The sequence below is a fragment of the Pan troglodytes genome, chromosome 1 (genome assembly GCF_028858775.2).
Source record: "Pan troglodytes isolate AG18354 chromosome 1, NHGRI_mPanTro3-v2.0_pri, whole genome shotgun sequence".
Lineage (NCBI taxonomy): Eukaryota > Metazoa > Chordata > Mammalia > Primates > Hominidae > Pan > Pan troglodytes.
This window is the reverse complement of record NC_072398.2, coordinates 142,332,499-142,357,286: the sequence shown is the minus strand read 5'-3', so window position 1 is coordinate 142,357,286 and position 24,788 is coordinate 142,332,499. Positions and strand designations below refer to the sequence as shown.

The following is a 24,788-nucleotide window of genomic DNA, read 5'->3' as shown; positions in this document are numbered from 1 at the left end:
TATAAATGATTTATGTATTAATAGTTCCCATTTTTATTTTACTCTAGGACAAATTTATTTCCATGAAATTCATCTTTAAATGGCACATGTTTTGAGTTTTTAGGGACTTTACTAACACAGATTTTGAAAATATTCCCATTCCTAAAATCATAGAAACCTATAAAACAACATATTATGCTTTTTTTTTAACTTTTATTTTAAGTTTAAGGGTACCCGTGAAGATTTGTTATATAAGTAAACTTGTGTCTTGGGGTTTTATTATACAGATTATTTTGTCACCCAGGTATTAAGCCTAGTACTCAATAGTTGTTTTTCATGTTCCTCTCCCTCCTCCCACAATCCACACTCCAATAGGCCCCCAGTGACTGTTGTTCTCCTCTATGTGTCCATGTGTTCCCATCATTTAGCTCCCACTTATAAGAAAGAACATGTGGTATTTGGTTTTGTGTTCCTGCATTAGTTTGCTAAGGATAATAGCCTCCAGCTCCATCCATGTTCCTGCAGAGGACATGATCTCTCTTTTTTTAATGGCTGCATAATATTCCATGGTGTGTGTGTGTGTGTATCACATTTTCTTTATTCAGTCTGTCATTGCTGGGCATTTAGGTTGATTCCATGTCTTTGCTATTGTGAATAGTACTACAATGAATATACACATGTATGTGTCTTTATGATAGAACGATTTATATTGCTTTGGGTATATACCCAGTAATGGGATTGCTGGGTCGAACGGTATTTCTGTCTTTTGGTCTTTGTGGAATCTCCACACTGTCTTCCAAAATGGTTGAACTAATTTACACTCCCACCAACAGTGTATAAGCATTGCTTTTTCCCTGCATTCTCGCTAGCCTCTGTTATTTTTTGACTTTTTAATAATAGCCATTCTGAGCCAGGTGCAGTGGCTTACGCCTGTAATCCCAGCACTTTGGGAGGCCAAGGCGGGCAGATCACGAGGTCAGGAGTTTGAGAGCAGCCTGACCAACATGGTGAAACTCCGCCTGTACTAAAAATACAAAAATTAGCCAGGCATGGTGGCGTATGCCTGTAATCCCAGCTATTCAGGAGGCTGAGGCAGGAGAATCGCTTGAACCTGGGAGGCAGAGGTTGCAGTGAGCCAAGATGGTGCCACTGCACTCCAGGCTGGGTGACAGAGCAAGACTCTGTCTCAAAAAGAAAAACCATTCTGACTGATGTCAGATAGTATCTCATTGTGATTTTGATTTGCATTTCTCTAATGACCAGTGATGTTGAGCTTTTTTTAATGTGCATGTTGGCCACATGTATGTCTTTTCAAAAGTATCTGTTCATGTCCTTTGCCCACTTTTCAGTGGGGTTATTTTTTCCTTGTTAAGTTCATCATGGATGCTGATATTAGACCTTTGTCAGATGTGTAGTTTGTGCACATATTTTACTCCCATTCTGTAGGTTGTCTGTTTACTCTGTTGATAGTTTCTTTTGCTGTGTAGAACCTCTTTAATTTAATTAGATCCCATTTGTCAATTTTTACTTTTGTTGCAATTGCTTCAGAGAATATTAGGAACACCTCTGTGCATATAAACTAGAAAATCTAGAAGAAATGGATGAATTCCTGGACACATACAACCTCCCAAGACTGAGCCAGGAAGAAATAGAACCCCTGAACTGACCAAAAACAAGCTCCAAAATTGAATAGCCTACCAACCAAAAAAGCCCAGAACCAGAGGGTTTCATAGCCAAATTCTACCAGATGTGCAAAGAAGAGCTGGTACCATTTCTGTGGAAACTATCCGAGAAAATTGAGAAGGGACTCCTCCCTAAGTTATTCTGTAAAGTTTTATTTTTGTTTTTTAAATAGAAGCAACACAGTATCCTTTATGCGAGGCTATGGACTTGAATTTTTCATCCCTCTGTAACCGCCTTCTGCCCTGCATCAATTTGATATCAGTGGATCAATATTTTTGAAGCATTGCTAGCACTGTATTTCAGATACCCTTAGTTCTCTTTAAAAAGAATTACCTTAATTGAATTTGTTATCATGTTTGAATATGCTTTATTCTCCAGCTAATGAGGTTATAGTAGGAAATTTAGTTTAATTATTGGATAGACTAGTCAAGTTGACTTAAAAATAATAGTGTTGGAGAAACCACGGACAATCATCTAATTGAGTTTCAGACTTAATATAATCACTTTTATATTTTAAGTGGAATCTACCCTGGGAAGTAGTCTTGCAACTCAGATACGTTTTTTTTTTTTTTTTTTTTTTTTGCATGAATTGGTTGAATTCATGGATTATCTATAAGTATAAGGAGATTTCATTTAGGCTCATCTCAAAGTTTGAAAAATGCTGTTTATTTGAAAAATATTAACTTCCAATTTTAAGCAGCAATTCATTCTAATAAGTAATTTTAACAATATTTTATTTACAGATTGCCCAAGGACTCCAGATACTCCAAATAATGACCCTCGTTGTTCTACTAGCAACAATAGATTGAAGGCCCTACAAAAACAATTGGATATAGAACTTAAAGTAAAACAAGGTGCAGAGAATATGATACAGATGTATTCAAATGGATCTTCAAAGGTAAGTGTAGTTAATAAATGTAACTATATAGTCAGTCATTATTTGCAGATTCCATAGTTATAAATTTACCTATTCAATAAAATTTATTAGTAACTCCAACATCAGTACTGGTGGCATGGTACTTTGGCAGTCATTTGTGTACATGCATGGAGCAGGGGAAATTTGAATTATATGACATGCTTGTTTCCAGCTGAGGTCGAACGAGGTGATTTTGCCTTCTTAAGCTATGGTACACTAAAAAGTATCCTTTTTAGGATGTGTTTAGTGCTGTTTTTTTCACATTTTTGTGCTTTTAATTGGTAATTTCACTGTTTAAACACTATATTATGACATCTGAAATCATTTTGACCTCAGAATTTGAAAGAATGGATAAAAGAATTTGGAAACATGTTTTTCTTTGTTGTTGTTTTTTTTGTTTTTTTAGGTAACATTTTAAAAATTGTTTATTCCTACCAAGACCCAGTTAATCAAAAATTTTACCTTATGGGTAAAGGATACACAGGAGCTTTCCATATCTGCAACTTTTCCGTAAATCTAAAATTATTTAAAAAGAAATTATCTAAAAGAATTTAGTCTGTAATGAGTTTTCCACATTATAGACCACTCTCCCAAGTGTTTGGGAGAGGGCCAATGAAAAGATGGGACATTTTGGCGTCATCAATAATTGCTTGGCCTAGACCTGTGCATTCTTGGAGATCTGGTATGGGCATATAACTCCTAACTGAAAATCAGTGTTATGGGGAGCAATTCTTAGTAATAAGAACATGTCCTTGTTGTTAGGTATAATGCAGCAAAAAAAATGTTGTGAGCCACTGAACCAGATTATCCTCAAGGTTCTCTTCAGCCTAAGGTTCTATAGTTTTAATAATTTCCAGAAATTCTGAGAAAGATATAAAATGTACCTTTTTACTTTCAACTCATGTATTTTAAATATTTTTATCTCTGGAAATCAATTTTTTTATTTTAGTAGATATTTTAAAAATAATTTCTTAATAAAAGTTCTTACATATTTCTTTTTTTGTTTCAGTTTAGAAAGAATTTGAAATCAGAGGGAAATATTTTTTTTCTTAATCATGCATCCTAGCTACTCACCCCAAATGAAATTTGAGACTAGGCCTGGTGGCTCACACCTGTATACCTAGAACTCTGGGAGGCTGAGGCAGGAGGATTCCTTGAGGCCAGGAGTTCGAAATCAGCCTGGTCAATATAGCGAGACCCTGTCTCTTTAAAAAAAAAAAAAAAAAAGACATTAGGGAAGTTACCAAAAAGAGAGAAATGTGTACTTTCTATAAATGTTTTAAGGTTAATTATGAACATTAGATTTTATGTTATATTTTAAAAGAATTTTTTGTTACTTTTAGAGAAATGTATTTGTTCCTATTTACTTATGATGTGATATTTGATAGGATATTATTTCACTAACTTTGAACATTTGTTATCGGATGATAGAGTTATTTTTTGTGCTGTTATTTTTAGCACTGACATTTAGTTTTGGGGATTTTATATTTTTATAAAATGTTATTTTGACCTTTTTTTTAAGTAAATACTTTGTTCCTGGAACTGCGATTTTAGCACATTATACTGAGCATTTTTAAATTAAATTAACCCAGCTACTGCCCTGTAGAGTAAAGTTTTTAAATCTGGGGTGGATGGATTAGTTTGAGGGGTTTATGAACCCTTTGAAGTTATAGGAAAAGCAAGTGTGTATGTTGATAGTTGTATGGATGAAAGGGCTGTAGGTTACACCTTATTCTCAAAGTAGTCTTTAATCCACAAAAGATTACGAACCACTGCTCTAAGTTGAACAGAGTTATGGACATATTAAAAGTAAAACAAATAGATAACCTAAAACAACCACAGATCCAAAGTGAACAAGGCTGTGAGCATCCTGTTAAAACAAATATGTCAATTTTGCATAGCTTTTTATTTTTAATTAGATTTATTAATTTGAGGAAGACTCAAATGGAGGTCGAAAGCCTATTTGCAACTACTATTGCCTCTGAGATAGGCCTGCCAGTTATTTCTGTCTAGATTCCACCTTAACTGTTTTTATTTTTCATCTTTAAACTTCTCAGAGGGTCAGAGTACATCGTTTTAGATTAGGGAAAATTATAAATTGAAATTATGTGGAATATTAATTTATTCATTAAGGATTTTGTTAAAAGTTTGATAGCCATTATGCTCGGCTCTGGGGTATAAGTGTAATAAAGATGGTACCTTATTACATAGCAGGTACTCAATATATAATATCCTGCTTTTAAGAGACCCACTATCTTAAAAGGAGATATATCACATGTAAATAGTTAAAGTGTGTAATAGTGATTTGTTTGACTGACTTTGGAAGCACAATGGAGAATAATCATTTAACTGCCAATAAAATCTTTTAAGTTTTAGTACGATATTTGAAAAATGATTTGGCATTTAATAAAAAATTACTTTTTAGGGATGGTGTTGTGGGTGAATGCAGTATATACACAGTAAGGAACTGTGGAATAGCCTGGCTTGTTCTGAGGAATGAAAGTGATTTGGTGTGGCTATAGTACAAGTTCTTGGTGTATTTCTTACCTGACATATCTGAGGGTAGGTAGAATGTACTTCTGATAGTAAGAGTTGTCAACTCTAGTAGTCATTTTCAATTAAAAGCCATAGGGAAACAAATCTGAATCTCCAGAAAGACATTCATTTTGTTTGGGAAAAGTTCTCCAGGTGATTCCAGTAGGGCTTCTTTCCCTTCCCCACCAGTGGAGTTTTAAGTGGGTGAGGCATAGTGAGAGGTATAACATAACTGAAAGACAAGCCAGGTTATATGGTATTTGCACAGAATTAAGCAGTTGTGATTACCTTAAAAGATAGATGGAGCTGCTGAAAGCAGGGAGCTCCTTTTAGCAGGGAAAAGACACAATCAGATTTCAAGTTTAGAAAGTTCACATCCATCCGGCCACGTGTGGTGACTCACGCCTGTAATCCCAGCACTTTGGAAGGCCGAGGCAGGTGGATCAGCTGAGGTCGGGAGTTAGAGACCAGCCTGACCAACATGGAGAAATCCTGTCTCTACTAAAAATACAAAATTAGCTGGGCATGGGGGTGCGTGCCTGTAATCCCAGCTACTTGGGAGACTGAGGCAAGAGAATCACTTGAACCTGGGAGGCAGAGGTTGTGGTGAGCCAAGATCGTGCCATTGCACTCCAGCCTGGGCAACAAAAGCAAAACTCCATCTCAAAAAAAAAAAAAGAAAGTTCACATCCATCCTCCTCAGACTTAAAGAATTAAAGAAGGTCATTTATGCAAGCAGTAAGTTTAAGTAGTTTTTTTGCAGTAGTCCAGGTTAAATAGCTTCCTTTCTCTTGTAACAGCAGTGAAAACAGTGAAGATAAGAGTCATACTTTTGGTATCTTGGATATGAGGAAGGAGGCAGAGTTAAAGATTATTCTTAGATCGGTTATGTGGATAGACTGATGAATTATGGTGCCCTTTATAATGATAGAGAATTCATGAGGGGGAGCAAATTTAGGGACAGGGATGATTAATTCAGTTTGGCAGTAAAAATTGTCAACAGAACTCTGGTTATTGGATTCTACATGATTAAATTATTACCCTTGTGCATGTTATAATCAGAGCTGTCCTTTTTAAATTTGTCAGATATTTTCACCCTCCTGCTTCAAAACCCTCCAATGGTTTTCCCTCATACTTAGGACAAAATCCAAAATTCTTATTCTGACTCTGGAAATCTATAGCTTCTGACCTCATCTTCTAAAACACCTTCCTCTCTCATTACACTCTAGCTACTCTAGCTTCTTTTCTATCCCTTAAACATAGCAAGCACACTCTTACCTCAGGGCTTTTGCACTTGCTATATCTTTGCCTAGGTATCTATTCTCCCAAGTACTTTTGTGGCTTTCTCATTCATTAAGTCATCTACTTGGATGCTACCACCTCAGCAAGCTCTTCACTACTATCCTAAGATAAATAGCAACCTCTGTCTCTTCTTAACCCTTCATTGCATTACCACCACCTTAAATTACAATTTATGTGATCAATTTATCATCAGTTTTCAGCATTAGAATATAAATTTCATGCAGGCAGAGACATTATCTTGGTTATCACCCTATCTTCAATCCTGAAACAATACTACATTGAAATAGTTTGCTACAAATACTCAGTAAGTATCTGTTAAAACAATGGATATCGCTTCGCTGCCCATTTATGGCCATTTATCTTCCTCTGGCCCATAATTTACACATTGTTCTTTTTCTTATTTCATACCTGTGTGTACTATAATTATTTTCATATTATCCCTTTTATGACTAACTATTTTTATTGTCAGCACAAGGATCTGAGGAATGGGATGCAGTTATTTTACCCCGTTACATAAGTAGTATAGCTTGCCATTTCTTTATTTGGTAGTGTGGCTTTAAGCAGCATCATTGGTTGTGTTTGTTTTTGTTTTGTCCTTTGGAATGATCTCTGGGGGCTTGATAAGACATGTTAAAGACATGCCTCCTGTTTTTTGTTGTTATTGTTGTTTTGTTTTGTTTTGTTTTGTTTTTGAGACAGAGTCTCGCTCTGTCGCCTAGGCTCAAGTGCAGTGGCGCAATTGGCTCACTGCAACCTCCGCCTCCCAAATTCAAGTGATTCTTCTGCCTCAGCCTGCCTCCTGTGTAGCTGGAATTAAAGACGCACACCACTATGCCTGGCTACTTTTTTGTATTGCTAGTAGAGATGGGGTTTCGCCATGTTGGCCAGGCTGGTCTTGAGCTCCTGACCTCAAGTGATCCGCCCGCCTGGCCCTCCCAAAGTGCTAGGATTACAGGCATAAGCTACCGTGCCCAGCCTTGTCTCCTGTTTATAGAATCACTTGAACCCAGGAGTTTTTGAGACTTCATCTCAAAAAAAAAAAAAGACATGTCTCCTGTTTATATATTCAGGCAGTAAACCAAGGTATTAATTAAAATTTGGGGTTCTTACTAGCATCTTGCATCGGTTTTAAGTGTTCCCCAAGCCTCCACATATGGATATACCAGACTGTCCATCCAGGTCCCTCCAACCGCCAATCCTCCAGTATTGCCTGTTTAAGCTTTGAGATCTAATTGATATAGAAAAAAGTTGCACATATTTAGTTATACATTTCAATTAATTTGGACGTTTCTATACATATGTATGCATGTGTGATACCACCACGACAATCAAGTTACTTCCAAAAGTACCCTTGAGTTCTTTAGTGGAAGTGGTTAAGTTGTTGTTGTAGTGGAAGTGTTGTTGTTGTTGTTGTTGTTGTTGTTGTTGTTGTTGTTGTTGTTGTTGTCGTCGTCGTCGTCGTTGTAAAAGCACTTAACATGAGAAATTCTCCAGTCTTGACATATTCCAGACTTATTTATTATAATGACTCAGGAAACCTTTCTGGATTCCCTTAACTAAAATTGATTCCACTTTTTTGTTTGTTTGTTTTTGGAGACAGGGTCTCACTCTGTCGCCCAGGTTGTCACCCAGGCTGGAGTGCAGTGGTGTAATCTTGGCTCACTGCAGCCTCCACCTCCCAGGTTCAAGTGATTCTCGTGCCTCAGCCTCCTGAGTAGCTGGGATTACAAGTGGGCACCACCATGCCTGGGTAATTTTTTGTATTTTTGGTAGAGGCAGGGTTTCACCATGTTGGCTGGGCTGGTCTCGAACTCCTGACCTTAGATGATCCCCCAGCCTTGGCCTCCCAAAGTGCTGGGATTACAGGCATGAGCCACCATCCCTGGCCTGATTCCACATTTCTTTGGAATTTTCTTCAGCTACTTTTAACTTCCTAGTGCATATAATAATCATTTATATGTCTTCTAGCAAATTATAAGCTTCATAGGATAACATTCTGATTGATTAATATTTGTGTTTTCACTGGGTCTGGCATGTAATTTATGGCTTACTTCCTATATGTTACTTTAACATAAATACATAATGAAAAAAATAAGAATGATTGGCCTATTTATTACCTAGATGGTACTAATAAGAACAATGATTGGCTTATTTGAAAGTTTTCTGTGTGATGTAATGTGTTGTAATGTCCCACTATAGCTTGCAAAACAAAGTGTTATTTTTTTGTAAAATAAAAAACATAATTTGAAAGTAGTATAATTTTTTAGTTATTCTTATAATTGTAAAATATTTATTCCAAATACAATTACCAGCATTATAGAGTGCCAATTACTAATAGTTCATTACTTTAGTGTGTTAGGTTGAGCCATATAAAATTGCTGTTTTTTTAGTTCAAAATCAGACACTGGCATTTTCATGTAGTTCAACCTAATATATGTAAAAACTTTCCCAAAATTTGTATCAACATAAAAGTCAGATTTCTCCAATATGTAAACCAGTCCATGTACTCCAGCCTTATCTCTTCCCTTGTACATATTATGTGCTTAATAAAAATTCCATTGAATGCCTGAAAACATAAAACTGATATGTAATAACTGTATATTGCCTGTGATAGATAATATCCAAAATCCATTTTAAAAGTTTCATCATACTTTGACATCCTGCAGATCCTCCAGAAATTTCTGTGGGAAAATTCACCTATTTTTAAAGTAAAATACAAGTGCTGTTTCTTGCATGTTGAATTGAAATAGTGAAGAAAGGAGTATTTCCAAAGAAGTAAAATGATGGAACTACTTCATTTTGCATGACAATAAAATAATAAAAGAAGTAGCTTAATTGAAGAGAGTAATATTATATGGTTTACTTAATATTTATACATTTACATTAGAACTTCATTGGAATAAGACACTTAATCATTATTTTTATTGTCCTAAAAGAGAACATTTTAATGCTAATTATGTGCTAGGCAAGATAATTTTAGTTTAATGCTTACAAAAGTTTTATATTTAAGAGAATGGTATCACAATTTACATAGTTTATGCAAGAAACCTAAGGTTTTCAGAAAATAGGTAAATTGTCCAAGTTTATATATAATAAGATTTGGGCTCAAGTCTGACTGCAAAATACATTTGTCCCATTAAATTATGAGCTTTGGAATACTTTTACTGTAGTCTGATCTCAAAGAAATTCATTCATGCATTGCATTACAACAGGGATACATTCTGAAAAAATCATCAGTGGGTGATTTCATCATTGTGCGGGTATCATAGAGTGTACTTACACAAACCTAGATGGTACTAGGCTACATGGTATAGCCTATTGCACCTAGGCTGTAGTAACAGCATGTAACTATACTGAATACTGTAGGCAATTGTAACACAATGGTAAGTACTTGCATATCTAAATATATCTAAACATAGGTATATGTAGTCCGTTGTTGACCTAAATGTCATTATGCAGCAGTCTGGCCAGAAGCTATTTGCTAAATGACTGACTTTGGGAATAGAAAAGAAATAAAAGAAAAATTTATAAATGTCATAAATATGCAATTATTTTTTCCTCCATGGTATATTAACCTGAGTTTGGTATTCAGCAGGGTATATTTCAGCTCACTTTTATTCCCCTTATCTCCAATCTCTTTCTTCTTTATTCAGTGTCATATAGTGTGTGTTTGATTTATTGAAATAATACTGCCGTCATCAAGCGTGTCTCTTGGGTTCTAAGAGACATGAATCTCCAGGAGAATACAGGTTGATTGTGTGCTATTTTATCCAAATTAGTACTGATTGCCTTAGTGATTAAAAATAGAGATGCTTAAATAATATGCAAAGCTTCTCCTTTCTTATGAATAAGTGCTTTCTAACTTGATGCTTAATCAATTTTTGTGTGTATGTATGGATGGATACCAGTCTTTAACAACTAATGCAACTCTAAAAACAGGAAGTGGCATTAACTTCTGATATTTCTTTTTAAATTTTCTTAGTTTTCTACAGTTGCTGTAACAAATTATCACAAATTTAGTGGCATAAAACAACAGAAATTTATTATGTTATAATGTTGTAGTTATTTTGTCTGAAGTGAATCTTAGCTTAAATCAAGGTGTTGGCAGGACTGCATTCCCTTCTGGAGGATGTAGGGCAGAATGTTTCCCTGTTTTTTCCAGCTGCTGGAGGCTACTCACACTTCTTGGCTCCTGACTCTCTTCCTTTGTCTTCTAAGCTAGCAATAGCAGGTCCAGTTTTTCTCACATCCCATCACTCTGACCTCTTCTTCCTCCCTTTTCTACACTTAAGGACCCTTGTGATTACATTGGGCCTATCTGGAAATCAAGGACAATCTCTGTATTTTAAGGTCGAATGATTAACAACCTTAATTCCATTTGCTACCTTAAATCTCCTTTGCCATGTAACGTAACTTACCAACAAGATTCTGAGGCTTAAGACATTGACATCTTCGAGTAGGTCATTATTTGGCATATAATTCCTTCTGTCACTCACATTCAGTGTTACTGGAACTAAGCAGAGGTATGCTCTTGCATTGATTCATTTGTGTTGCTGTAAAGGAATATCTGAGGCTGAGTAATTTATAAAGAAAAAGGTTTATTTTTGGCTCACAGTACTGCAGACTGTACAAGAAGGATGGTGCTGGCATGTGCTTCTGTTGAGGGCCTCAGGAAGCTTACAGTCATGATGGAAGATGAACGGCAGCCAGCTTGTCATCTGGTGAGAGGGAGCAAGAGAGAGAGGAGGAAGTGCCAGGCTCTTTTGAACAAACAGCTCAACAACCAGCGTGAACTCATAGAATGAGAACTTACTCATACTGTGAGGGTGGCAGCAAACAATTCATGAGGGATCTGTCCCCGTGACCTAAATACCTTCCAGTAGGCCTCGCTTCAGACACTGAGGAACTACATTTCAAAATGAGATTTAGAGGGACAAACATCCAAACCATATCAGGCATTAACATTATTTCACTTAATTCAGAGCTTTTTTTTTGAAATCTTAAGATATGACAGAAGTGTTCTCCAGCTTTATTAAGAAGGTCTCATTTTTTGACATTAAAGTGTTTCTAGGGACCTTTCTCATTGTCACCAGGGTTGACAAATGCTGTTTTCTACCTTTCTTAGCATAATTAATTGGAACACAATTGCTATCTGTGATTAGGTTTTTATTTTAGGTTTAATCATGGAGGCATTTATTTCATACTATGTTTCTGAGTCTTAGAGTTATTGATCATAGTAAAGGAAAATTCTTTATGTTTTGTGTAAAGCAAAAATAAGAAAATTACAAATGTGAATTTGGATTTTGATTTTCTAAAAGATAGTAATAAGATTCAAACCTACAGTATCTGTTAGCAGATAAATGGATTGTGTGGTGTGTGTATATATATGTATATACACAATGAAATATTGTTCAGCCTTAAAAAAGGGAATACTGCCATATATGACAACATGGGTGAGCACAGAGGACATTATGCAAAGTGAAATAAGCCAGACACAGGAAGAAAAATACTGTATGATCTCACTTACCTGTGGAATCCAAAAAAAGCTGAATAAATAGAAACAGAGAGTAGAAACAGAGAGTAGAATACAGTTACCAGCAATAGGGAGGAAGAAGAAATGGGGAGAAGTTGGTCAAAAGGTACATACTTAGAGTTAGGAAGGATGAATAAGTCCAGAGGTCTAATACATAGCGTGAACTATAGTTAATATTATATACTGAAAATATGCTAAGAGAGTAAATTTTAGGTACACATAAACATACACATGAAAAGGGGTAACTGTAGAAGGTGATGGGTCAGTAAATTTGTTTGCCTGTAATAATCATTTCACTATATGTATGCATACCAAAACATCATGTACACTGCAAGTATATACAATAAAAAATAAATTTTAAAAATACACAGCCATAATAAGATTTCCTTTTCTCCCAAATTGTCTTAACTAATGGAGTTGTTTTTCACAATTATCACCCTGTAAGTTTGATGGCTCTTTTTTAGTAAATGTATCCATAAGATATACTATAGCGCCAACAGCATTCTTTTAACTCTGTTTTTCACTTGCTGATATATCACTTGATCTGTTTAGAAGATAGGAAAATGTTTCATTTTTCCCTTTATTTGCTTAATTTTTCAAACTTATTTTTTTAATAGGATCGGAAACTCCATGGTACAGCTCAGCAACTGCTCCAGGACAGCAAGACAAAAATAGAAGTCATACGAATGCAGATTCTTCAGGCAGTCCAGACTAATGAATTGGCTTTTGATAATGGTGATGGAATAAATTGTCCTCCTTCTTATGAGCATAATGGTGCTAAATAATCTTATGCAGGAACAGGGCAGTGGTTCAAAGTTAAGAGGGAGGAAGCATTACTATTACTTTTTTTTTTTTTTAATCTTGAGTTTTAGACTCTTCACTTGGATAGATGCTTTTAGATATTTGGCCCTTATGTTTCAAGAAGATATTAATCTAGAATGTATCTCTTCATTTAAATAGATTATCAAATACTTACAATCAGTCTTCATTTAAAAAAAAAATCTGTTACCTGTTTAAGAGTATGGCTTTGTTTTCTTTTGTTTTTTTGTTTTGTTTTATTTATTTTTTAATTCCAGAAGAAATCTTTACAGCTAGTTGCTAAGAGTAGGAGTAGAAACTTTCGGTCTCCCCATGTTACAGTATTTGGATATCTTTCAGCTCTAAAATCTTTTTTTCAGATTTGTAATTTAGATGTGTAATGACAAAAATGAAAGGCTCTGAATTTCAATATCATATCAAATATTTTTATTTCAGTGTTTATTGATGTAAGGACTAAGTTATTGTAATGTTATAGGAATTCATTTCTTTTCATGATTTTAATCACTGCAAATTGGAAAGTCAGATAAATGGTGCAATTAAAATTTTTTTTTTTCCCTTCTAGCAAAACCTGTGATAAGTCCTCTTGAACTTCGGATGGAAGAATTAAGGCATCATTTTAGGATAGAGTTTGCAGTAGCAGAAGGTGCAAAGAATGTAATGAAATTACTTGGCTCAGGAAAAGTAACAGACAGAAAAGCACTTTCAGAAGTAATTTTAAATAAAAATTTTTATTTGGTTTAATAAATACATTATTCAAAGTATGTGATTATTTAAATGACAACAATTGTCTTTTCCCTGTGCAAGGCTCAAGCAAGATTTAATGAATCAAGTCAGAAGTTGGACCTTTTAAAGTATTCATTAGAGCAAAGATTAAACGAAGTCCCCAAGAATCATCCCAAAAGCAGGATTATTATTGAAGAACTTTCACTTGTTGCTGCATCACCAACACTAAGTCCACGTCAAAGTATGATATCTACGCAAAATCAATATAGTACACTATCCAAACCAGCAGCATTAACAGGTATGTAGTGTATAGCCATTGTTTTTTGTGTGTATTTTTGTCTATAACTGGTTCTGATTTAATAATTGAAAGAAAAACCTGTGCATAGATTTTTAAAATTATGATAAAATACACATAGAATAAAATTTGTTGTATTAACCATTTTAATTTTATTCAGTTTGGAAGCATTTGCTATATTCACAATATTGTGTGACCATCACCACTACCTAGTTTCAAAGCATTTTCATCACCCCAAAAGGAAACGCATACCTGTTAAGCAGTCACTCCCCATTCCCCCTTCCTCCCAGCTGCTAGCAACTACTAATTGTCTGTCTCTACAGATTTGTCTATTCTAGATTTGTCATATGATAGAAATTATATAATTTGTGACCTTTTTTGCCTGGCTTCTTTTACTTAGCATATTGTTGTCAAGGTTCATGCATGTTGTAGTATGTATGAGTACTTCACTCCCTTTTAATGTCTGAATAGTATTCTACTTGTGGGAATATTCTAAAATTCAAAACTTTTTGTGCACCCAACATGATGCTCAAAGGAAATTCTCATTGGAGCATTTTGGATTTGGGATTTCAGATTTCCAGATTAGGGATGCTTAACCAGTAAGTATAATATAATATAAACATTCCAAAATCTGAGATACTTCTGGTCCCAAGGATTTCAGATAAGGAGTACTCAATCTATACTATATTTGATTGACCTATTTGTCAGAGCATATGAGTTCTTTTTACCTTTTGACTGTTGTGAGTAGACTGCTATCAACATTTACGTGTAGGTTTTTGCTTGAACATCTGTTTTCAATTTGAGGGTATATTCCTAGGAATATAATTGCTAGGTCATATGGTAGCTATATCTAAGATTTTGAGGAACTGTCAAACTGTTCTTCTCAGCATTTACATTATTTTATACTTCTAACAGTAATGTATAAAGTGGGTTTCAGTATCTCCAGATCCTCACCAACAGTTATTATTTTTTTTCATTCTTCTTTGATCGTGTTCTAATAGGTCCATTATTGGAAGTATGGTAATATATCTGACTATGTCTGTAGAACTGTCTGTATTTCTCCCTTCAGTTATGTAAATTTTTGTTTCCTATATTGTGGGCTGTTTTGCTAGGTTCATGTATGTTTACAATTTTTATATCTTCTAGATGGATTGACTCCTTTACCTTTACCTTAACTCCTTTATAATGTCCTTCTTTGTCTCCTGTAACAATATTTAATTTAAAATCTGTTTTGTCTGATTTTATAACAGCTACCCCTACTTTGTTTTGGTTTTGTCTTTGGGTTCAAATGAGTCTCTTTTAGATTATATATTATTGTATTCTGTTTTATAAGATCCATTCTGTCAGTCTTTTTTTTTTTTTAATTCATTTTTATTGAGACAGAGTCTCACTCTCATTGCAGCCTCCCACTCCCAGGTTCAAGCAATTCTTGTGCCTCAGCCTCCCGAGTAGCTGGGATTACAGGCATGTGCTACTGCACCTGGCTAGTTTTTGTATCTTTAGTAGAGACAGGGTTTCACCATGATGGCCATACTGGTGTCAAACTCCTGGCCTCAAGTGATCTGCATGTGCCACTGCACCTGGCTAATTTCTGTATTTTTAGTAGAGACGGGGTTTTACCATGATGGCCACACTGGTTTCAAACTCCTGGCCTCAAGTGATCTGCCTGCCTTGGGCTCCCAGAGTGCTGTGATTACTGGTGTGTGCCTCCACATCTGACCAGTGTTTGCTGTTTATTTAATAGTTTAAGACAGTTATCCAGGTGAGGTTGCATGCACCTGTAGTCCCAGCGACTTGGGAGGCAGAGGCAGGAGAATTGCATGAGCCCAGGAGTTTGAGGCTACAGTGAGTCGTGATTCCACCACTGCACTCCAGCTTGGGTGACACAGCAAGACTCCGCCTCTAAGAAAGAAAGAAAGAGAGAGAAACATTTAAAGTAATTACCGACAGGACATAATAATCCTGGTGGTAACTACTGAGAGGTAGGTTAAATTTAATAGGTTTATAGCACAGTCCCCCCACAAAACTGCCATCACTTCATAAGCAAGCAGCAAATTTAGAGTTTCCAAGGCTACATGCACTCCTGACCAACTGTCTACAGATTCCAGGATTTCTTCTAGCATCTCAGCTCAGTAATTTGCAGGAACAAATCATAGAACTCTGGGAAGCACTATACTTAGGATTACGTTTTTATTATAAAGGATACAAATTAGGACCTTCATGGCTCACTGCAGCGAAAAGAAAATAAACATAAAGGGGGAGATCTGAGAGGATCTCAAACACAAACCTTATGTGTCCTTAGGATATATCACCCTCCTAACACATCAATGTCTGTCACCAACCAGGAAGTTCACTTGAGCATTGGGTGTGCAGAATTTTCATTGGGGCTTTGTTAACATAGGTGTGATTGAGTGAATCATTGGCCACATGATTGAATTCAATCTCCAGCCTTGTGCCCCTCCCTGGGTCAGGAGGTCAGACTGATAATGTGGCTCAAAGCCTCAACCTCCTGAAGATATGATCATTCTTTCTGGCATGGCCAGCCCCCATCCTGAAACTGTCTAGAGGCCCACCATGAGTCACCTTACCAGGTGTGGTCTAAGGTATCCACTATGAATAACAAAGGCACGCCTATCACTGGGGGAAATTCCAAAGGTTTAGACTTAGAGGCTGTCTTCCAGAAACCAGGGACAAAAACCAGCCAAATTATATACAACAAAAGGGCTTATTTCTGTCATTTTGCGGGGTTTTTTTTTTTATGCAAGTGTTTATCTTATTTTCTCTGAGTTCTAATACTACCTTCTTTTGGTTTTGATTGAATTTTTCTACTCTGTTTTTATTTACTTATTTTTGAGACAGGATCTCTCTCTGTTGCCCATGCTGGAGTACAGTGGTATGATCATAGCTCACTGTAACCTCAAACATCTGGGCTCAAGCAATCCTCCTGCCTCAACCTCCTGAGTAGCTAGGAGTACGGGAACGTGCCACTACACCTAGCTAATTTTTAGTTTTTTGCTAGCAATGGCGTCTCACTGTGTTGCTCAGGCTCGTCTCAAACTCCCGGCCTCAAGTCATCTTCCCACCTCAGACTTCCAAAGTGTTGGGATTATAGGCGTGAGCCACTATGCCCAGCCTCTATTCTTACTTTTCTTATTCCCTTCTTGCTCCCTTTTATGAGATAGATAGATATATATATTCTCCCACCTCAGCCTCCCTAGTAGCTGCGAGTACAGGTGCACACCACCACGCTCAGCTTATTTTATTTTTTTTGTAGAGATGGGGTTTCTCTGTGTTGCCCAGGCTGGTCTTCAACTCCTGGGCTCGAGCGATCTGTCCACCTTGGCCTCCCAAAGTGCTAGGATTACAGGCATGAGCTACTTATGCCTGGTCTTTCACTAAATCTTGAACTCCTCGCAACCACTCACCTCACTTCCTCCGTAGTTTTGCCTTTTCCAGAATGGTCATACAGTTGGAATCTTAACAGTATGTAGCCTTTTCACATTGGTTTCTTTCACTTAGTAATATGCATTTAAGTTTCCTCTATGTCTTTCCATGCTTTGATAGCTCATTTTTGGTTTTGTGCTGAATAATACTCTATTGTGTGGATGTACCATAATTTATTTATTCATTCATTTACCGAAGGACTTCTTGGTTGCTTCCAGGTTTTGGCAGTTATGTATCAAGCTGTTATAAACATCCATGTGCAGGTTTATTATTTTCTTAGTGATTACCCCAATGATTATAACTAATGTCCTAAATTTATTATAATCTTATCTTTAGTAGCCTACAAAACTCTTTGACTGTGCCCTTGTTATATTGTCACAAACTCTCTTTATGCACCATATACCCATTAACATAGGCTATAAATATTGTTTTATGCATTAGTCTTTTAAATCATAAAGGAAACAAAAAGAAGAGTTACTTAAAATACAGAAATATTGGCTTCTGGCCAGGCGCAGTGGCTCACGCCTGTAATCTCAGCACTTTGGGAGGCCGAGGCGGGTGGATCACGAGGTCAGAAGATCGAGACCATCCTGGCTAACATGGTGAAACCTCATCTCTACTAAAAATACAAAAAAAAATTAGCCGGGCATGGTGGCAGGCCCCTGTAGTCCCAGCTACTCAGGAGGCTGAGGCAGGAGAATGGTGTGAACCTGGGAGGCGGAGCTGGCAGTGAGCCGAGATCGTGCCACTGCACTCCAGCCTGGGCGACAGAGCGAGACTCCATCTCAAAAAAAAAAAAAAAAAATACTGGCTTCTATATTTACTTATGTAGTTAATTTTACCTGCATTTGTCTTCCTTTTTTCCTTTCTCTCTCCCTCCCTCCCCCCTCCCCCTTGCCCTCCCTGACACCGCCCCCACCCCGCCCCGCCCATCACTTCCCCCATCCTTCATTTCAATCTAAAAGGCTTCTTTAGCATTTCTTATGGGCAGGTCTCCTAGTGTCTACCTCCCTTAGCTTTTGTTATCTAGGAATCTCTTTATTTTCTTTTTTTGAATGATAGTTTGCTATATATATAGAATTCTTGGCTGGCAATTTTGTTTTTTTCCAGCACTTAAAAAAATGTCCAACTAGGCACAGTGGCTCACACCTATAATCCCAGCACTTCAGGAGGCCGAGACGGGTGGATCACTTGAGGTCAGGAATTTGAGACCAGCCTGGCCAGCATGGTGAAACCCCATCTATACTAAGAATACAAAAATTAGCCAGGCATGATGGCGCATGCCTGTAATCCCAGTAACTCAGGAGGCTGGGGCAGGAGAATCGTTTGAACGCGGGAGGCGGAGGTTGCAGTGAGCCAAGATCATGCCACTGCACTCCAGCCTGGGTGACAGAGTAAGACTCCGTCTTAAGAAAAAAAAAAAAGTCCTCCTGCTTCCTCCAGGCCTTTATGTTTTGTGATGAGAAATCCACTGTTAATGTTACTGAGGATCCCTTGTAAGTGATGAATTATTTTTGTCTTGTTGCTTTCAAGCTTTTCTTTGTTTTTTCACAGTTTAATTATCATGTGTCTTAGAGTGGATCTTTTTGAATTTATTCTACTTAGATTCTTTCAGCTTGATGTGTAGGTTCTTGTCTTTCATCAGATTTGGGAAGTTTCCAATCATTTCTTCAAATGTTCTTTCTTCTCCTTCTGAGACTTTGATTTTTGCCTACATTGGTGTGCTTTATGGTATTTCTCTTTGACTTTGATTTTCTTCATTATTTTTTCTTTCTGCTCTTAAGACTAGACAAGTGCAATTGATCTACCTTCAAATTGGCTCACTTTTTCTTCTGCCTGCTCAAATCTTGTATTGAACCTCTCTAGCAAATTTTTTCATTTTTGTTATACTTTTCAATTCCAGAATTTCTGTTTGGTTCTTTTTTATAATTTTTAAATCTATATTGATGTTCTCTATTTGTTGACACATCACTTTTCTTGTTTCCCCTAGATATTTGTCCATGGTTTCGTTTAGATTTTTGAGCATCTTAATTTAGTAAGTCCAACATGTCTTGACTTCCCCAGGGTCAGTTTCTGTTAATTTCTTTTTTCTGTGAACTGACCGTATTCTGTTACTGTGCTTGCTTCATAATTCAAGTACTTCATTTCCTTAGTATACTTACTCACAAATCAGATTTTACTCTTTCCAAAGATTTCGTTTTTCTGCTATATGTTGAATGTAGTTGTTTGCCTTGTAACTTTTATAATCTATTTTGTAGAGACTATTCTTTCTCATGTATTACCCCTGAGGTGTCTATTTCATTAATATATTGTAAACCAAAATAAAATTCTAAGCCACCCAACTAAATGAATGGACCCCTCCTCTCAGCCAATGGCATTCTAAAGTAAACCTGAAACAGGTCGTGCTGGGAATGGGTGGTTTGGACATGCCTCATTATGCCTTCCTCCCTTTGGAATTCAGGTACTGCAGACCAGCATTAACATCAAAACAGAGACCTTAAGACTGACTGAACAGACTCTTTCAGTAGATAAGAAACATTTACAGTCTCTTCTTTCTGAAGCATGCTACCTGGAGGTTTCATCTACAAAATGAGAACCTGGGTCTCCACAACCCCTTATCTTAACAGCACTCTTACAATACTCCCTTGTATTGATTCCAGGTCTTTAGATAAACTCTTTCTACCAATTGCCAATCAGAAGATCTTTGAATCCACCTGTGACCTGAAAATCCCTACTTCGAGTTGTCCATCTTTTCTGGACCCAACTAATGTACATTTTACATGTATTGATAGATGGCTTATGTCTCCCTAAAATGTACAAAACCAAGCTGTAACCCAACCACCTTGGGCACGTGTTGTCAGGACCTCCTGAGGCTGTGTCACGTATATCCTTAATCTTGGCAAAATAAACTTCTAAATTGAGACCTGTCTCAGATACTTTTTGGTTTACTATATAGTCATCTGGTGTTTCAACAGACATTTCCTTTAATTCCTGAAGAAGAAAAGATTGCCTAGTCTTTGCAGCTGGGCCCTGTGCTTGAGCACTCACCCAGACACTTTACAACTCTGCATTTGCTTTGTGCAGAGCTTGAGATTCAACCATAGGTTAGAGCTTAGGGTGTTCTCAGATCTCTTCCGAGGATGCCTCTTGCTTGCACCTAGTCTTCTAGTTTCCCAATAATATGTAGAAGCATTGCAAAGTCTTTTATTCTCCAAAGCATTTCCTCTGCTAGCTTTTCCTCCCAGTTTCTTTGGCTTTTCTATTGTTTACCCCAACTGATCCTCTTTTTCCTTAGTTTGCAGAGACTGGTTCATTTGCCTTCCATTGTTTTTGACAGATGCCCTCCACTTAGCTGTTTCTCTGCCTTCAAAGATTTTCTTTTTTTTTTTCGAGACAGAGTCTCGCTCTGTTGCCCGGGCTGGAGTGCAGTGGCGTGATCTCCGCTCACTGCAAGCTCCGCCTCCTGGATTCACACCATTCTCCTGCCTCAGCCTCCAGAGTAGCTGGGACTACAGGCGCCCACCACCACGCCTAGCTAATTTTTTGTATTTTTAGTAGAGACGGGGGTGGGGGCGGTTTCACCATGTTAGCCAGGATGGTCTCGATCTCCTGACCTTGTGATCCGCCCGCCTTGGTCTCCCAGAATGCTGGAATTACAGGCGTGAGCCACCGCGCCCAGCCAAAGATTTTCTAGTTACGTGAAATAATGGCAAGCTGTTGGTGTTAGTATTTTAGGGAGCCCTCAGACAGGTCAAAGCAGGTGACCACAATTATTTGAGAAAAAGATCTTCTCTGCTCCCTCCTTACAGCAGGCTGCCATCTTCAATACTGTCCCCAAGGTATTGGGAGTTAAGGGAGGGATGAGGCGAAGGTAAGTGAAAACTCCACAGAGCTCTCCGGAGTGTCCCTTGCTTTTTGGATTTTGATTAAACATTTGCTTATTTGTAGTAAACCTTTGAATGTTTTCCAGAGTTCTGATAAACTCAGTTCTGAAAGTTTCTGTCAGTTTCTTTTTCTGTTTCTGTGAAGAGACTGTCTTTGTACTTTTTTTTTTTAGGATTCATTACGTATATCTTTTTAAAAAACAATTTCACAAGGCCAGATTTATTAAAGGAATATACTTTATTCTGCAATTATGTCCATCCTAGATACTAGATACTATGTGATCTGATCTGTACCACATGAGGACCTTCTTACTCCATCATTTTCTCTGGCATCACCTACAAAGGCTTCTTTTTTATGGACCATGTGAATATGACATATTTTTGTTACACAGACTTTCCAGAATCCTTTAATTTTCTTATAAATATTAATGCCAACAAACCTTAAAATTTTTGAGGTTATGAAAGTGTTCTTCAATATTGCATAGCATACTATCACATTCCGGTTGTTAAAGAGTATCATTAATCAGTTTTATTCTGTGTTAAACTTATACATCAAAACATGAAGGACAAATTTACAGTTAAACTTCGCTGTTGCCACTAATTAGGATCAGTCTAAATGTGCGGTTCACAAATTGAGTGCTTAAATCTGAGGCAACCTGGGATACCAAAGTGAATTCACAGGGCCACATCAGGATATTTTGTTTTTGAGGGATGCACAGCATTATCTGCACTTCATGTAGTCACCATTCAGACTACTAGCTCAAGGTAGTTACAGTTTCAGGGTTAGATGGAGCTACATTCCTTTCAGTGATGTTGTGTATTTATGAAGCTGGGTTTTCCTCAATTGCTGTGATTTTGGTTTTTTTAAAGTGCTGTGTGAAATCAGTGTGGAATAGGAAATCAGTGTGGTAGTTTCCAAACTGATTCCAAAGCTTTAGAGTTATACAGTGCCCAAAAGGAAGTAATCTTGCTTAAGAATGAAATGAAAATACTTTTTCTTTTAGTTATATGTATTTTTTTCAAATAGCTATTAATTTGTTAGGAAAGCAATCATATCCTATGTTTGGACCTAACCGTTTAATCAACAAAACTATAAGGTATATCTTTTGGCCTAGGGACACAGTTAAAAAATAGTTTAATAAAACATTAGGGCACCATGAACTGAGAAAGCTTGGGAACCTCTGATCTAATTCTTTCATGTTGATAACTATTTATCTTTCCAGTCATATCTGTGTAACTCCTATCATGAATATTCTGTCATAAACTGGTTTGTGCCCAGTGCCTCCCCTACCTTGCTTAAATGTCTTTGCCTTAGTATTCATCTTCTTATATGTATTTTTAAATCAAAACTGGAATATAGACCTGTAAAGAGCAAAGACCTTGTCATCTACCTACATACAATCCTAGCCTCCAGCACAGGATATTTGATACATTCAACAAGTACTTGGTAAATAGTATCTGACAATTAGGCAGGGACTATACTGCAGGCAAGGACTGTACTTATTGTCTGCTAAGTTTCACCACCTTTTGGCTCAATGCTGAACACATTGTTGATACTCAAGCATTTCTGAATGATCCATTGATTAAAATAAGGTTGTCAAATATTTTGAATAACAATATTTCTAGAAAAGTAATAACATCACATTTTAGAAACTCAGCTGATAATGACTGGAAATTTTTTTCCTTTTCTATTCTAGTCTCCTGTTCCCTCTTTTCAGTTCCTTCTTCCCCTGTTCCTCATTCCATTACTGAACTTTACTCAAAGTTATATAAGTCACCAACCTAAAAAGAAGTATCTTACAATTCTTAAGACATTTTTAAAAAATTATTTAAGCTCCTACTGGACCATAAACTAAATTTTAAGTAAGTAGGGAGAGAAATAGTACTGACATTAATAGAAGACTACACATGACGAAAAGATGAACATGGATGAATAGTAAGAGCATTTGCTGTTCTGAATTTTTCACTGCATGCTATTATTTGTGGTTCGTCTCATACTCCAGTTTCTTTTGTGGTTGTATGATTATACTACTGAAATTTGCCAGTTTGTTGCTACTTTGAATAAGGTATAATTGTTTTTTTGTTGTTTTTTCTCCATGTTTTGAGAAATTTACTAGTTTTTTATAAGAGGATATTTCTGCAGAATTAAAAAAAGTTGCCTAATCATACCATGATGAAATACTGAATTAGTGAAATAGGTATAAAATAGTTTTCCAGACAGTTGAAAGAAAATTTTTAAAGCATTTACTTGTTCTAATGCAATTCGTAGTTATTACTTCTGAATACCAACATTTACTTCTTGGATTTGCTTGTTTTAAAAATTTCATATTGTGCTTTATGAATGTAGTTTTAAGCTATTTCTAATGTGTTTATATGCAATTGTGTCACCTCATAAAGAAACTTCTAGATGTTTAATAAAGAACTCCCTCTAGATTTTTTTCCTAAATGAAAGCAGGTGTTGAGCATTGTCATATTCTGATGTATTGAAATTGCTAAAATATTTAATAAGCTACCATAGTTTGAAGTAGTAGCCAGATGTTTTCAGTTTCCCCAGGATGCATTTTACAGCTGAGCATTTACAGTGGAAGTTAGCTAAATTTGCCAGTTTAACAACAACAAAACAAATAAGAAACACAACAAATTTTTTAACTCAAAATGATATACTTAATGTGTTATCACTGTACAGTAAGATAAGATTTCCACAGTCTAGCAAAACATTATTGACACTCCACTTCCCAACGTTAATAGCCTTATTGAGGTATAGTTTACATACCATAGAATTCACTCATTTTAAACATACACAGTATGATTTTTTTAGTAAATGTATATGCCTATTTCACCATCATCAGTAATCCAGTTTTTAGGGCAGTTTTATTGGAGGAATAATTGACATACAAAAACTATACATATGTTAAGTATATGGTCTTGCTTTCATTGTTTTGCATGAGAGATCTCCTGCCATCTTAATCTTTGTTCCTCTCTACGTAACATGTTTTTTTCTGGCTACTTTTAGTGTTTCTTGTTCACGACTTGTTTTGAGAAATTGGATTATGGTGTGCTTTAGTATGGCTTGCTTCTGTTTCTTTGTTTAGTGTTCTTTGAACTTCTTGGATACTTCTTGAGTTTATACTTTTCATCAAATGTGGAGAATTCATGGCCTTTTTTTTTCCTAATACATTTTGTGTCTCCGATTCTTTCTGCTCTCTCTTAATGAGGAATTTCAGTTACACATATATGGCCACTTGAAGTTAAACTCACAGTTAATATATGCACTGTTCTTTGTTTATTCTCAAGTCTTTCTTTAGTGTCTTCTATTTTTGATCATTTCTTTGCTGTGTCTTCAAGGACACTAATCTTTTCTTTTGCAATGTTTAATCTGCCTGCAGTCCCATCCAGTGTATTTTTTTTTAATCTCAGATATTGCCATTTTTTAATCACTAGAAATTTGGTTTAAGTCTTTTTCATTTCTTCCATGTGTCTGTGCCACATTTTCAGTAGATTGACTGTTTTGATGTCCTTGCCTTCTAACTCTAACATTTATGTCAGTTAAGCCACTAAGCTTGTAATAATTTGTAACGCAACCATAGAAAGCAAATACACCTGGTAATCTTTGAGTAGATGGCAGACATTGTGAATTTTACCTTGCTGGATGCTGAATATTTTTGTATTTCTATA

The 24,788-nt window shown here is 36.3% G+C and overlaps 1 protein-coding gene across 6 annotated transcripts in view; it reads left to right on the top strand.

The window, feature by feature from the left end:
• PKN2 (protein kinase N2) overlaps positions 1-24,788 on the top strand; it is a 151,893-nt gene that overhangs the window by 74,130 nt on the left and 52,975 nt on the right. For all 6 annotated transcript variants that reach the window (XM_001145367.5, XM_063816924.1, XM_016921959.4 and 3 more), the window contains exons 3-6: positions 2,406-2,560; positions 12,566-12,683; positions 13,330-13,475; positions 13,572-13,788. In XM_001145367.5, the coding sequence (XP_001145367.1) occupies positions 2,406-2,560; positions 12,566-12,683; positions 13,330-13,475; positions 13,572-13,788 (636 nt within the window). The remainder of the gene's footprint in view (positions 1-2,405; positions 2,561-12,565; positions 12,684-13,329; positions 13,476-13,571; positions 13,789-24,788) is intronic.